The sequence below is a fragment of the Ctenopharyngodon idella genome, chromosome 4, assembly GCF_019924925.1.
Source record: "Ctenopharyngodon idella isolate HZGC_01 chromosome 4, HZGC01, whole genome shotgun sequence".
Lineage (NCBI taxonomy): Eukaryota > Metazoa > Chordata > Actinopteri > Cypriniformes > Xenocyprididae > Ctenopharyngodon > Ctenopharyngodon idella.
In genome coordinates this window covers 16,687,379-16,704,294 of record NC_067223.1, presented here as the reverse complement: position 1 = coordinate 16,704,294, position 16,916 = coordinate 16,687,379, and the positions used below count along the sequence as shown (strand labels likewise).

The following is a 16,916-nucleotide window of genomic DNA, read 5'->3' as shown; positions in this document are numbered from 1 at the left end:
CATTCTCAGCAATATTTTCTCCCGAACAGCGTCGTAAAGTCAAACATATCAGCGGAGCAGAGGAGCAGGTTTTGATGTGCCGCTGGGAATATTTCCAGGTGAAAATGCCAGGGAAACGCGGTCAAGGACGTGATAATGATATATCAGGAGATGCATTATCTCAGGAATAAACGACAAGCCTCGCAAGGACACCAGAGATCATTCTGCCATCAAATTTGACTGTGGGCTAGACCAACAAAACATTTATGCAAAGAATATGATCTGTCATTGTGAAGGTGAATCTATGCAAACACAGTCCTTAAGATGCACGTCATATTCATCTGACCACAGTGAAGCAGACTGTAATTAGAGACGCCCGGTACAGGCAACGGTTCTCAACCGGTTTTGCTTATTTACACTGGATCAAAATCAAAACCATATTTATTCTCTTAAAGATACAGGGTGTTTTTGCATTTTTTATCTGTGAAAAATACTATAATAGGATTACAGAATTAAGAAGTTGGTATCTAAATTATAATATATGTTTATTTTACAGATTTATTATTTTATCAAGTTCAAATATTATATTTAGAGAGTTGAAAGGGAGAAAGTGCAACGCGCAATATGGCGGAATAAGTCCCGCCTTCTAAATAAGAACCAATGGCCGATTGGTAAAGTCATCGCGTCACTGCAGCTGCCGTTAGAAGCTCCGGTTCCTATAGAAACAGCAAAATGCGCGCACTGCACAGCTTGATCCAGCCTGAAAAATGCAGTTTTTTTGTCATGATTCGAGCGTTTAGAAACACAATTTTATGAGACATTTGTTGTCATATTTCATTGGTGATTTCAAATATGAAATTTGATTGAAAGCTTGGCAAACAGCTTTGGAGAATTTGATGTTTACCCATTCAAATAGACAGGAGCTGCACTTGCATGGCCTTTCAAAGATGGCCGCCGAGTGAAATAAATTGACTTAAGGGACTTTATTATTATATGCATTTTATTATTCACATTTAGCATTGTTTTCCCCTTGATATCTGCGATCATGAACACATGTGTCCTGGTTGAGAACCTGTGCAGTAGACTGGTGATATGATTTCAATTGTAGCTTTATTCTCACTCCTTGTGACAAATTGGGTCTCCCGAAAATCGGGACATCCCACGAGATCCCATAGGTACTTGTAGTGCCTGTATACAATTCCTACAAAATCATGTTATGATAAATGCTATATGCTATATGTTATAATGGCCATTTATGTCTGTATTAGTTAGCTTATGTACTAGCATAGCATACAGATACACAATTAGCCTGATAGCTTAGTTTATACACGCATTTGTACTTACATGTATTCACAATCATCTTTAATGTAATTATGTGTTAAATTAAGTGTTAAATGTCCAAATATTTCAGTTATAAATAAAACAAATGAATGATTATTCACTTAATATGTTATTATAATCATTATTTATTAATTAGCAGGTAATCAAGTGTAAGAAATTACATTCAGTTGGTTTTATTATGCACTTATTTGTTTTCTTATGCATTATATAGTAAGCTATATGTGTATTTTAAATGAATATCATTCCTATATAGGCTACTTAGGATAATCATTAACTGACAGTATGGGGAGACCTGATTTGTCATGACACTGGCCGCAGGTCTTCTTTAATGGCTTTATATAGTGGTATGAGTGAGTTCGCCCACAGCTCCCTCTGGTGGCCGGGGTTGGTATGTTGGAGTTGTTGTGCCGTAAACACCATAGTGAGGACGGTGCGCTCAAAGTCCTCCATCCGCAGTGAGCCACGGCGGAGCGCCAGCTGGGCACCGAGCCGCTGGATCTCAGAGAGGCTTCTGGGAAGCACGTCCTCACACAGGACCTCCAGAATCTCCAGCTTCCGCATGGATGCCAGTTCCTGATCGGATATGTGGAGCGTCCCGCGTGCCGCGTCCATGTATGCGCCCGACAACAACACCTGCAAAACAAGACCACCAAAAACACTGAAGAAATAAACAGAAGTTTCAAAGCAGACGGTGTACAGATTGTTTCAAGGCAGCTTCATTTCTAAGAATGTTTTGGTTGCATTTCCATTAAGTTATAAAAAACGTTACTTTTGAAGGATCTCTTAACGTTTATAACGTTTTAAAAACGTGGTTATTCAAACATTAAGGAAACATTCCATCTTATCATTTTGCAAATATTATGGGAACATTTCAGAAAGAAACAGTTCAAAAGTAAATAGGCTAAGTATAATTCCAGCTATCAGAGAACGTTCTGGCAAGGTTCTCTCAAAGTTATGAACAAACGTTCTTCCAGTAATGTTAATAGAACGTTCCAGTAATGTTCTCAAAATGTTAACATAAAAATGTTATTTACACATCATTCATTGAAAGTTTTTCAGAAATGTTTTAGGTTCAGTAACGTTTCTTAAATGTTACTACTTGTTTCAGAACATTCAGATAACATTCAAAAGTAACGTCCTAGTAATGTTTGAATAATGATAAAATGGAATGTTCCCTTAATGTTCGCATAACCAAGAAAAACATTAAGAGAATGTCGGAAATAACATTTTTATAACTTAATGGAATTTAATGGAATGGAACTTAATTGGAATGTTAGTAAAACGTTCTTAGAATATATTTTTGTTACAGTAGATGCAACATTTAAAAAAACAAATTAACGTCCATGAATGATGTATAAATAATGTTTTTGTGCTAACGTTTTGAGAACATTATTAAAGACCAAATAACTGAACGAACTGGAAGAACGTTTGTTCATAACTTTGAGAGAACCTTGCCACAACATTAACTAAAGTTCTGATAACGTTCCCTGTTGGCTATAAAGCAGCTCTACAGAAGACAAAAGTGTCATTATTCAGCTCGATTCATTTCAATGTTGATTCAGTTCAGTTCAATACTGTCAAAATTCATCAATTGATTCAGTTATAAAGCAGCTCTGCAGAAGACAATAGTGTCATTACTGAGATCAAGTCAGATCGAGTTTGTTCTCATCTGATATTGTCAGTGCAGTCAAACTGATTATATTATTGATTATTAACCCCCAATTTAAAAGAAGCACATGATGAATACAAAATAACTCCCGATTCGCATTCACATTGATTCAGTGACGTTCAACAGACTAAGTGCTCAATAAAACAGCTGTTATGGATGATGAATACCTGCTATCTGATGAGAGTTCAGTCTGATGTCTTGTTCAATCTGTCTTTAGCGCGTGATGAGGCGATCATCAGTCTTTAGTCTGGCGTCTGATTTCAGCTGGAGTCATGCAGACTCATTCAGCGCCACACCGCTGGAATATTAACATGTCTTTCTGTTTTTTGGATTGAATCTAAATGGAGATCTTGTTTATCTCTCGGTGTGGAGCGGCTGATGGATCTGACAGCTGGAGAGATTGCAGAGCTCAGCACAACTCAATAACTGAATAAACTCAAGTATATGAAGAGATAATAAGAGCTATTGATCGCTTCCTTCATTCAGCGGACGATGCCGAAAACCACATTAAACACTGCAAGATAAACAACATCGAGGAAAGTTTCATTGCTCAGCAAACTTTACATTCTCCTAAAATTTCTTGTCTCGATTGAGTAGACACAGAGCTATTTTGAATATGATGAGCTTTGGATTGTACATATTGGTATCTGGAAATAGTTTGAAACATTGTTGAGATCTCTAGAAGACGCATGTGAGATGTGGTTCATTTAAAAAGTTTCATTCGTTTAATGTTCGTCTAACATTTTCTAAATGTTTCTACTTGTTTCAGAACGTTCAGAGAACATTCAAAAGTAACATTCCCATAATGTTCGCAAAATAGAATTCCCTTAACACTCGTATAAGCAAGAAAATACTTTTTAAAAACAAACGTTCAGTGGACAAAACGTTTTCATAACTTAGCAAAACGCTCTTAGAATGTATTTTTGTTAGCAGGGATTCTCTTTCACTGGGTTGCGAAAGCTGCTTTGAAACAATATGCATTGTTAAAAGCGCTATACAAATAAACTTGAATAGGATCGATATCAAATGTGTGATTTTTTTTTCATATGGGTGAATCTCACGGCACCTCATAGAGAAGGTTGGCGTCTTCCACAGATTTCTGAAAGGAGGGGTTGAGCAGGGCTGGCGTCCCTCGCTTCACTCTGAAGGCTGATGGGTACAAAGCTGAGAGACAGAGAGAATCATGGGTAATGTGACTGACACTGTAATAAACTGTTCATCACAAGTAGCTTTTTTTTCACAAGTTGAGGTAAATACTAATATATAGAAGGTGTATAGTGTCATACACAAATACAAAACATCATGATAACACTAAATAACACTATAAACATTTAACCACATAAAACCCTAATGTACATAAGAAAAAAGGAAAAAAATAAAAAAATGTTAGACCAAATGTTTCAGGAAGAAATACTCCATGAACAATGTGTAGGCCTATATATTATGTTTTTGTTTTTGACAATATTATTAAAGACCAGATAACTTTGAACAAACGTTCTATTAACGTCACTTGAAGAATGTTTGCCAAAGTTCTAAGAACTTTCACGGCCGGATTTTCACTTCCAAAAACTGTAGGCTAAATTTAACCGTATTTTACAGTAAAATTATGCCCCAGTTTCACAGACAAGGCTTAAGCTAGTCCTAGACTAAAATGCATGTTTGAGCTGTTTTAACTGAAAGCACCTTGAACTGACATATCTTAAAATATGTCATTGCAATTGTTTTGTCACCAGTAATGTTTTTTTTCTAGTGTACGTTTATAAAAGTTACTTAAATAAATTAATTGAACTAAGACCTAATCCTGGCTTAGGCTAAGCCCTGTCTGTGAAACCGGGCCTATGTCTATTACAGTTTCCCACCGAATATAGTAAGGGAACTTATCGTTAGTCAATTAACAGGTTTTTTTTTTGTTTGTTTTTTTGCCATTTTTGCCTTTATTATGACAGGACAGTAAGTTGACAGGAAACGAAGTTGAAGAGAGAGGGGGGACGGGATCGGGAAAGGTCCACGAGCCGGGACTCAAACACACATGATGCCCACTAGGCTATTGGCGGTGACCAATTAACAGGTTTTTACTGTAGGATTTTTACAGTCTTTTACCGTTAAAAAATGACATTGATTTTTACAGTGTTGTTTAATATCCAATAACGGGCGGCCGGTGAACGCGCACTGACCAAGCGTGGCGCAAAGTCCTGAAAAGTGAAGCCAAAGCATCTCGATCGCCCCCAGGTCAGTGTTGCCAATTGCTTTCAGCTGAAAGTAGCTAAAACTGGTCGCTAAATGTCTCCATGTAACCTTATAGACGTGAGACAAACTAAACAATTAAATTACACTACAAATCTTTTTTTTCTAAAGATAGTTTCAGTCATTTTATGTATTTTATTTTATTTTATTTTTATCAGACTGACTGTGTTCGTTCTTTAAATAAGTTTGGTTTTAGTTATTTGATGTTATAAAAAGGGGGGTGTGACATCATGATTGACAGCTGTGATTGACAGCTTCTCTGAGCGAAGTAGTCACTGAGGCACCAACAGACTTTTTTCAGGATTTTGGGGAGGAGATTGGAGCTTTAACATTAACTTATACATTTCCATAAAAGTTTATTTCACACTGAAATAATGAGTTGTTCTGCAGTATTAACTGATTCTGCGGGAGTGTGGGCGGGGCCTTGAGATCACGCGGCTCCACTTCATGCTCACTACTTTTTGAGACATTGGCAGCTTCACTTTTCTTCAATGTAAGAGAGTGGAGGTGCGTCGTCCATCTTTTTTTATAGTCTATGGCACTGACATGTTTTGGCAGCACATGTGTTTAGCAGCTGCACGTCGGCACCTGATTGGCTGTTGGTGAGCATGTCAGCGGATGACTGACAATGAGGTGCCTGTTGCTGGAAGATATTGGTCTCGTTCCATCATGACGGCTGCGTTTAACATCTGCATTACAGGCCTGCAGCCGAAAGACACGGATCGGATGAAGCCGCATCTGTGACACACTTCTGCAGAAAACATGAGTCACGGACGAGTAATGCAGCAAGATGATATATATGTGAAGTAGGGATGTGTCTTTGGTCATTCAACAATCAATTATTGAAGTTAAATCTAGACGAGGGAACAGAAACAACTTAGACCAAAAACAAGTTGGAAGCTGAAGGGTCATGTGTTTGATTCGCTCAGGATGTCGCCAACATCACAGGCATTCCACATCTGTTTGGACCGATCATCTGCAGATGTGTGTTTGTCATTCTCAGACTCTCACCTTCACAAACTTCATCCTCCTGCTCTAAACTGCCCTTTAAAGCCTCATAAACACACTGTGTGTTCGAAGCCTGCAGCCGTCGCCAACCTTCTCCACCGCATTTCCATGGAGTGTGATGATGTCACTTCATAAAAATAAACATCTCGCTGTTTTTCTAATGAGGACTTTATATGTGCCTCTGTTAGATATTCAGAAATTAAAGACAAAGTAGTTAGTATATGTCTTCAGAGATAAGAACACACGTTTATGGAGCATCATCTGGGTTTGATATTTTAAAGGCATGTTAAAGTGTGACTTTAAAATACTTATTGGTGTCATTTTATGTATTCATACAATTATTATAAAAGTCTTCAATATCACTCATTCTCATTCAAGTCTCATGATTTTTCATTCAAATGATTTTCATTTTTGGGTGAATTATTCATTTAAAAACCTAGAAAAAACTTCAAATGTAACGTGAACCTTTTCACAACTTAACGAGAATGTTAGCAAAACGTTCTTAGAACATATTTTTGTCAGCTGTGAAACTGCAAAGAGCCTTTATTTGAATGTTTATCACAGTAACACCCAGTAAAGTTTGTGTCATTAGCAGTTTGTTTTGATTAAAGGACTCGTGAGGTGGAAACTCATTGGCCAAATTCCCCTCGGAGGAGAACGAACAAGTGCTCTAGTAACTGAACATCTCTGTTAGTTCTTACAGCCCATTACGGCTCATATAATCCCACCAAAAAACCTCCAGCGCTTCTCTAAACGCTTGACTTTCAGTCCAAACACAAACACCGGAGGCTCGGCTCGGTGCCCTTGGACGGATCTCAGCAGCGTTCGGAGGAACGTTATCAGCTCCCGACATCTGGGCCTGCGGAGGACGCCGAGTGCTCGTTTCCACAGATCTAACTGAAAAAGCGCAAGGTCACCAATCTCACATGATTAGCACTTTACATCCCACAAACAACAGACACAAACTATCATTCGCGACTCGCTGGAGGTCAGAAACTGAAGCTCTGTGGCTGCAGGTCAAACTGGAAACCGGTTATTTTGGTATCAGTGGTACACTAGTTTTTGTTAAAGTCCCCCTGTAGTCAATCATTTTATGCCTTAAAACTCATCTTTGCCCCTCCTTCTGAAAAGCACAGTGTGCTCTGATTGGTCGGCTGGAGCAGTGTGTTGTGATTGTTGGGAAACGTCCCGCCCCTTACCATAACCGCCAGTTTCAACACACTTGCTGCGTACCAGATCGCCTACTTATACTACGCCCTAAAAGTATTTACTGTTTTATTTACATACTTTTGAGTGTGTAGCAGAATAGAATAGGCAAGCTTTGTGACATACTACTGTGACATACTCATAAATGTGTCTTAAACAGATCATTCTGTTGCTTATTTTTTAAACTGCCCTGTCAATCATCTTGTCACAGTTAAAATCCTGCACATACAATTTAATTTAATTCCCTACCGTATCGGAGAGAAATGTAGCAGCACGTTGATCTGCCAGTCGTGTGTCGTTCATGCAGAGACTCTCCTTGTGTGTTTGCATAATTATGCATTTAAAAGTTAATGACCAAACATATCTTTATAAAAGTTCACAATGCTGTTTCAGTTGAAATGTAATGTGGATGAAGTTATAAAACAATGATAATAACCCTTGAAACCACATATTCAGCTCTAATGAAATATGGATCCTGACAGCAGTACGTGTCGATCAAATGTTTCTCATTCACAGCTCATTTATCTTTTTTTGTCTCAGATGTTTCTCAACTTTGATGGCACAATATATATGTGTCCACAAATCTAATTCAAGCATTTAAGCAGAAGTTTTTGTGCTCATGCTCTCTCTGAACAGTGATTGACATGATCTAGTGTAGATAACAAGTGCACTCATGTGGTGTAAGTGTCTGACGGACGCGTGTCGTACCTTTCCTCCAGTGCAGGGACGCAGTGATGGACATCTGACACATCAGCGCAGACACGGACAGAATCCGGATGGCCGTCATTATGTTTCTGCTCTTCTGACTGCCGTGATAAACAGTAAATACACAGAAGCTCAGAGAGAGAGAGAGAGAGAGAGACGGGCCCCATCCTATTGTCCCTCTTCCTTCAACATAATACCTATTTCTCCTCCCTCTTTGAGGCCGGAATGTGTGTGTTTCATCTGGAAGTCATTAAGCTCAAAGACAATCTGTGTGTCTGTCTGCTTCATCTGTTTGTTGTTTTCCTCACAAGTTCATCAGCACCAGCTTTTTCATCTGGCTCAGCTCTCCATCAGGGTTATTTTATCATTAACTGAAATTGAATACACTCAGACAGTGTGACTCATATGAATGAGTCTAGATGAGATCTGTGCTGTTTTTAAGACTAGTGCTGCATGAAAACAGTCTCAGGAATTCAGAGACTGTCGTTCCAGCAATCACACTGTTTTCGTTGGCGTCAGACGGCGGGAGAATGTGAAGTTCAGTCCTACAGTTAAAACAACAGTCCAGCAAAAGGACCTCAGACTATCACGATATTTTTTACACATTAAAAACATCTAAATGCTTTTTGGGTCAAATTCAAGTGTAGTTATCTGGCCTTTAATAATGTTCTCAGAACATTAGCAAAAAAACATTATTTATACATTGGGTTATACATTTATACATTGGGTTAACCCTACATTATCACTCATGGAATGTTTTAGTTGAAATGTTTGAAATGTTGCCATTTGTTTCAGAATGTTCAGAGAACATTCAATAGTAACGTTCATATAATGTCTGCAAAAATTTTAGAATTTTGCAGACATTATGGGAATGTTACTTTGTTACTATGTTCTCTGGATATTCAGAAACAATTAACATTTAAAAACATTAGACAAACTAAACAGTTTCATGAAAAACGATGTATAAATAATGTTTTTGGGCTAACCTTTTGAGAACATTTTTAAAGACCAGATATCTATACAAATGTTCTATTAATGTTACTGTTCACAACTTTGAGAGAACCTTGTCAGAACGTTCTGACAATGTTCCCTGTTAACTGAGAGACACTTCAGAGATGAAGAAGAAAAGTCACATTAGCGAAGAGAAAAGCACTGGGTCGCTGCAGCAGGTGAATCTGACGAGACGAACAGCAGCAGAACCAGAGCAGCTGGTGTGATTTTAACCGAGCGCTGGCGCACATCGCCGGCTTATTAAAACACATCACACGCCGGTGTTTGTTCTGAGAGCCGGCAGATGCTGAGAGATGTCCTGCGGCACACAGATGGCTCAGATCTCACACGGACGCCCCGGGAGGACGAGAGCCACTGAAGACGCTTTCCAGCTGCTCTGAGATCAGTTGAGCGACGGGTCGCTGCGCAGGGAAACACAGAAGAACCTGCCCGTGAGCGCTGATCCCAGAACAGCCATGCATACGATCGCTACAGAATACAAACACGACGGCAAAATATTATCGCTCTCCTCAGCTATCAAAGACATTTCTCCTAAAAATTACAGTAGCACTTTACTTAAAGTCTTTATATATAATGCATTATAAAAGTATTTTAGTGCATTAATTATGCCTTGTATGATCTCATGAATAATTACAACCACGGTTATAATACATTATAATATTATTGAACACACTTTTGAATAAGGTATAATGCATTAAATCAAACAATTTCAGACATAACAAGGAATCTGCAAATATTATAATGCACTTTGAATTTGGTTACAATTATTTATGAAAAGATGTACATTATGAATACTTTTATAATGCATTATACATGAAGGCTTTAAGTAAAGTGTTACCAAAATGACATATATTTATATAGCTAGTGCTTTCCCAGCTAACAAAAATACGTTCTAAGAGGGTTTTGCAACGTTATTTTGAAATATTTGCTGAATATTCAAAATGTCCATTTTTTAAAAAACTTTTTCTTGGTTATGTAACATCTTTAGCCTCCTTGTTAGAGTGCCCAACTCCCATGCCGGCAGACCCGGGTTCGAGTCCCGCTTGGAGTGGGCGGTTCGAACAGGAGGGGTTACACTGGTGCCGTGACCCGGATGGGAGTGAGGTTTAGGGAAGTGAGTGTAAACTGTACATGTAAATCTCACTCCCCTAATCTCAAGAGATGCTCTTGCAACTGCGGTCTTTAACCTCCTCGTTAGAGAGCCCGACTCCCATGCCGGCGGACCCGGGTTCGAGTCCCGCTTAGAGCAGGCGGTTCAAACAGGAGGAGTTATACATGAATGTAAAGGGAATATTCCATTTTATCATTTTAAAAACATTATGGGAACGTTACTTTTGAATGTTTCAGGTATTATGTCTAAGTAATGTTTTTGTGCTAACGTTTTGAGAACATTATTAAAGACCAGATAACTTTGAATGAACATTCTATTAATGTTACTGAAAGAACATCTGTTCAACTTTGAGAGAACCTTGCCAGAACACTCCCTGTTAACCGGGTTATACAATACAGAATAACTGTTAATGTTTCAAAATTCATCAATTATGACAATTTCAATTTCAGCTATAAGCAGCAATAGTGTCATTATTCAGATGAATAATGGTGTCAATGTTTTGAAGTTCATCAATTATGAAACAAATAGTTGTCATACAGTAAGAGTAGAGCTATAAAATGAATGCGGAGCAGCTCAGATCATTTGATGAGAAACGTTTGAGTTCTGACTTTTGATTGCAGAGGAGACACGTGTGAGATTTCTGGGGTGATTTTCTCTGAGAAGCAGGAGGCTTTTCAGCAATTGTTCTCATTTCTTCTCAACTGATTCCAGAAGCGCCTGACGCGTGTTTTGAGACGCTCCTCTTACCCGTTGGTGGTGCTATGGGAGCATGTTTCTGTCTCTCTTCTTTGGAGAACACTTTAAGGTGTTGTTTGGGATTGAATCCAGGTGGGCGCCCTTGTGAGCCCCTTGAAGTAATTGCCGCTGTAAACCTCAGATATGTAAATGTCCTGCGATTGTTGGCTTTGTGTCTCTGAATAGCTGTAATTGCTGCACCGTGATGTCGCGTATAAAAGCACCGGTTTATCTGCTTTTAAACCGAATGAAAGAGTGCGATGGAGAACAACATCTAAGACACCAGCCCTGCATACGGTAAATCACCCTCGAGTCACCGTGTGAAGACGCCTGACATATAATCTGACCTACAGACACATGCGGTGCGTCCAAAATCACGTCCTGTCTGAGTAGGTGCTACATTTGAATTTGAACTTAATTCACGAACATTAAACAAAGTATGTTCTATATAGTATTAATGAAATACGAGCACACTACATTGGCCATTTTGTCATTATCATGTGACCAGCGTCAGTTGCGTCGCTTCACTGCCATTCACAAATCCTCTCCTGTGGCCTCATGGGATATTAAAGTGTCCATCAAATGCACATTTCAGAATCTCACCGGAAGTGGTAGGTCATCCGGGGACTTTTCGTCTACTATATAGTAGGGAAGTATTCGATTTCGGAGGCAGCGATGGTGTTTCTCATGCTGGATGTCTGGACAGATGAAGAGCAACAACATTAATACAATCTGCAACTGATCTTAATTAGCACACAAGATTAGTGCGTCCCAAATCATTGTACACTAAACACAGCTAACAGGAACGTTCCCAGAACTTTTTGGAACATTTTCTCTCAAAGTTATGAACAAACATTCTTCTAGTAACGTTTGTTCAAAGTTTTATCTGGTCTTTAATAATGTTCTTAAAACATTAGCACAAAAACACTATTTTATGGAAGCTTGTTTCCGCCACTAAATAAAAAAATAAAAAAGGTAATTGTGACTTTTTTCCCCGCAATTGCAAGATATAAAGTAAGAATTGCGTGTTGTAAAGTTAGAATTGCGAGATATAGTCTTGACTTTTCTCACAATTGCAACTTTATAAAGTCAGAATTGCGTTATAAAAACTTGCAACTGCGAGAAAAAAGTCAGAATTGCGAGATATAAACTTTTTTTCTCGCGACTGCAAGTTTATATCACGCAATTCTGACTTTATATCAAAAAAGAGAAAAAAAGTCTGAATTGTGAGATAAAAACTTGCACAGTGTAATATTTCTTTTTAGCTACAGAAGTTTTTTTTTTCTCTATAGACTTCCTCAGTTAAAAAAGTAAGGAAAATCTTTTAATAAATAGAACAAAAAACTGTTTTTAAACATATAAACCTAAAACTGGAGTATAATAAATAAATAAATAATAGTTTTAAGGTAATGAATTAGGAATTTAGTTGATGCAAATCTACATTCAAACACAAGTATATGGTATTAAGATGCAAATTTATGACATGATATGTCTTGTTGTTTTTATTTTATTCCATTTTTACTCAGTTTGTATTTTTATTACCATTGCTGTTTTCCATTTTGTTTTCTGCTTTTTGAAATGTGAACTAGTATGTCCCAATAGCATACTAGTATATACTCAAAAATAAGCAAGCAGTGAAGTATAAGCATGCGAACTGGGACACAGACTGAGAAACAGCAGCAGCTATGAGGCTTGTGAATGGGGTTTCTCAGTAGAGTAGAGTCAAAGATCAGCACACACACACACACACACACACACACCAGCGAGGACCCAGATGAGTCGATTAACACAAACTCAACAGCAGGAGCAGAGAGACTGGATCACTTGGGGTCACAGATACGTGATGATGATGGTGATGAAGGCTTTCTGATGTTCTGTACTCTGGTTTTTCCCAGAGACTGAACGGCCCTGAAACACAGCAATGAAAACACTGAATATAACAATGAGTGTGTCGAAACAGAGCTGCTCTAATGAAAACCCAAGCGTCTCTCTTCTCTGTGCTCCTCGTCAAGAGAAGAACCCCTTCACAAGTGCTAAAATAGTAATGCTAAAATAGTAATCTGATGAGAATTTTTTTTTTTAATTAAATAATTAATTGCACTGTAACTTTCAGAAGTCAAATTGTCCTCTCTGGCCCCAAAAGAGCATTTACTGAAATTGTAATGTATTGTAAATGTTCAAGCTTATTTTGAACAAGATCCCTGAATAGTTTGAGTGGCTCATTTCAGCAAATCTCCCACAATGTGATGCAGTAACTAACAGGAACGTTCTCAGAACGTTCTTGCAAGGTTCTCTCAAAGTTGTGAATAAACGTTCTTCAGTTAGAATGTTCATTCAAAGTTATCTGGTCTTTAATAATGCTCTCAAAAAGTTATTTATACATTGTTTATGGAACATTTTTTTCTGAAAAAAATTAGTTGGACGTTTGTCTAATGTTTTTTTTTTAAATGTTACTAGGTCTACTTGTTTCAGAACGTTTAGAGAACACTCAAAAGTAACGTTCCCATAATGTTTGTAAAATTATAAAATTTAATGTTCCCTTAACGTACGCATAAACAAGAAAAAAACGTTTTTAAATTCTTTAAAAACTTTGGAACGTTTTTATAACTTTATAGGAATGTTAGCAAAACTTTCTCCAAACACATTTTTTGTTAGCTGGGAAATTACCAACCCGATCTCACAGCAGTTCATACGTATTTTACAAAAGGTGGCTAATTCGTATGTATTTGCACGACCTCATACAAATTTGTACGTTTTTTGCTAAATCGTACGTATTTTACGAGTTGCCAAATTCGTATCAATTCGTATGAATGGCCTAACCCTAACCCCGCCCCTAAACCTACCCGTCACTGGGGTTTAGATAAATCATATGAATTCGTACGAATTAGCCACCTCATAAAATACGTACGAATTGGTCGTGAGATAGCGTTCGTACGTATTTTACAAGGTGGCTAATTCGTATGAATCCATACATTTTTTGCTAAATTGTACGTATTTCACGAGTTGCCAAATTCATATAAATTCGTATATGAATGGCCTAACCCTAACCCCGCCCCTAAACCTACCCGTCACTGGGGTTTAGATAAATCATATGAATTCGTACGAATTAGCCACCTCATAAAATACGTACGAATTGGTCGTGAGATAGCGTTCGTACGTATTTTACAAGGTGGCTAATTCGTATGAATCCATACATTTTTTGCTAAATTGTACGTATTTCACGAGTTGCCAAATTCATATAAATTCGTATGAATGGCCTAACCCTAACCCCGCCCCTAAACCTACCCGTCACTGGGGTTTAGATAAATCATATGAATTCGTACGAATTAGCCACCTCATAAAATACGTACGAATTGGTCGTGAGATAGCGTTCGTACGTATTTTACAAGGTGGCTAATTCGTATGAATCCATACATTTTTTGCTAAATTGTACGTATTTCACGAGTTGCCAAATTCATATAAATTCGTATGAATGGCCTAACCCTAACCCCGCCCCTAAACCTACCCGTCACTGGGGTTTAGATAAATCATATGAATTCGTACGAATTAGCCACCTCATAAAATACGTACGAATTGGTCGTGAGATAGCGTTCGTACGTATTTTACAAGGTGGCTAATTCGTATGAATCCATACATTTTTTGCTAAATTGTACGTATTTCACGAGTTGCCAAATTCATATAAATTCGTATGAATGGCCTAACCCTAACCCCGCCCCTAAACCTACCCGTCACTGGGGTTTAGATAAATCATATGAATTCGTACGAATTAGCCACCTCATAAAATACGTACGAATTGGTCGTGAGATAGCGTTCGTACGTATTTTACAAGGTGGCTAATTCGTATGAATCCATACATTTTTTGCTAAATTGTACGTATTTCACGAGTTGCCAAATTCATATAAATTCGTATGAATGACCTACCCCTAACCCCGCCCCTAAACCTACCCGTCACTGGGGTTTAGACAAATCTGAATTCGTACGAGTGACGTCGTACGAATTCGTATGAATTGCCACCCCCTAAAATTGGTCGTGAGATAGCGTTGGAATTTACACAGAAAGTCTTAAACACCGCAGCAAAAAACCCTGATGTTTCTTGCTTATAATAAGAAACCTTGAGGAGTGAACCTCAGGAAAATAATGATAGAAAACTGTATGATATGAGCCCTTTAACTGTACATAACTGACTCTATCTGTCATCAAAACGCTGACAGCAGTGTGTGCTAATACAGTAAACGCTGAACTGACTGACAGCACATTTACGTTACGGGAATTACCTGCATCTACAGAGAGACGGACGCTTCTTGAGATAATCGCACTAATGGCAAAATGTTTTGGACAGCCACGCTTAAAATAAGTGCATTCAGTGTGATTTCAGTGAGGTGACAATCGTCGAAAGAGAGAGAGAGAGAGACAGTCCGTGGGGGCCGCGAGCGTCTGACAACATAATTGCAGGTGCGCGCGCTCAAAGGCAATTAAACTCTGAGAGAAACAGACAGAAAGCGCGCGAAATGGTACGCGGTCGTGGTTAAGACTCAATTCAGCACTGCTGACGAAACATCATCAAATTCCCTGAAACATTAAAGCAAACACGAGCTGAATGCTGATTATTCGTGCTGTCGGCAGTCTCTCTGATAAAACGCAGCTCGTCGGAGTGATTGGCCGTCGGATGCGCGCGCGGTGGCGGCGGCGCGTCGCTCAAACTCCCGCTGGTGGCGTTTAATCAAGCGTGTGCAGCTCTCAGACGGGGCGGTTCAGACCTGTCTAAACTAGTCACCCAACATAGACCCGAGAAAAAAACACTGATTCAGATGATCACCCACACAGTCACAGACCTGAAGGCTTCAAGATTCAAGAAAAACACAGTCAGAGAGAAAGAGAGCAAGTGAAAGAACCTCATGAAAACATATCAGCTCATATTTCACCACAAAATCAAAAGAACAAACTAAATACATTTTGCAAAGTTTACATCTTGCAATTCTGACTTTTTTCTTCTTCTCATAATTGCGTGATATAAACTCACAATTACGAGTTATACATTTAGAATTGTGTAAAATAAACTTAGAATTGTGAGTTATAGTCAATTGCGAGACATAAACTCGCAATTCTGTCTTTATTTCTCGCAATTCTGAGAAAAGAAGAAGAAGAGATAAAAAGTCGCACATACCTTTTGTACTTAGTGGTGGAAATATGTATAATTATGAAATGAAATTGACTTCATGAAATTCACTGCCATGTAGACTACAGAACAAAATCAAAGCATATTGCATATACTGCACAAACTATACATGTATACTTAAAAAAAAAAAGAATTAAAATAAATACATGACTTCATTGAATTAGCCTATGCATGTTGAATTTTGTGGGTTTTATTTTAATTTTGGCCCTGAGAAAAAGCTTTTGAAAGTTGTGGCTGGTTCCTTTGTCACACAGAAAATGGAAGGTCAAACTGAACACATTGCATTGTGGGACACAGTATCTCACACAGTGTCCTCTGGACATTTGTATGCATCATGTATGCAAATATAGCAGGTAGTGCATACATTAAATTAACATTCTGTGCACAGTACATACAGCATACTATAATATATCAACAGTATGTCACTGTGTAAAGTTGTAAAGGTCTAAAGTTAGGCCGGTAGAGTGACTGCTGCTGTTTATCCTCTTTCCTTGAGTTACAGATCAGATTAAAGTTGATTCGACACTCAGAGTCTCCCGCTGTTCTTCCAGTAACAGATGCTCTACAGCGGCGAATAAAGATGCTCTCGGAAAACGAACTGACTGCACTCTGAGAGGATGTTTATCTGATCAAACACAAGGCTTTATTAGCGGAGAGGCTGAAAACAGCACAACTAATAGAAAGTCAGTGGAGCATTAAACTGCGTTTCATTACTAATTCAGACAAAGAGC

At 38.3% G+C, this 16,916-nt stretch overlaps 1 protein-coding gene across 1 annotated transcript; it reads right to left on the bottom strand.

The window, feature by feature from the left end:
- Positions 1-1,070: 1,070 nt before the first annotated feature.
- LOC127511500 (protein FAM180A) lies at positions 1,071-8,508 on the bottom strand. Its single transcript, XM_051892329.1, has 4 exons — positions 8,350-8,508; positions 8,156-8,253; positions 4,056-4,153; positions 1,071-1,953 (listed from the first exon to the last, which is right to left on the bottom strand). The coding sequence occupies exons 2-4, from the start codon at positions 8,232-8,234 to the stop codon at positions 1,621-1,623; spliced, it is 510 nt and encodes a 169-aa protein (XP_051748289.1). The 5' UTR covers positions 8,235-8,253; positions 8,350-8,508; the 3' UTR covers positions 1,071-1,620.
- Positions 8,509-16,916: the final 8,408 nt, after the last annotated feature.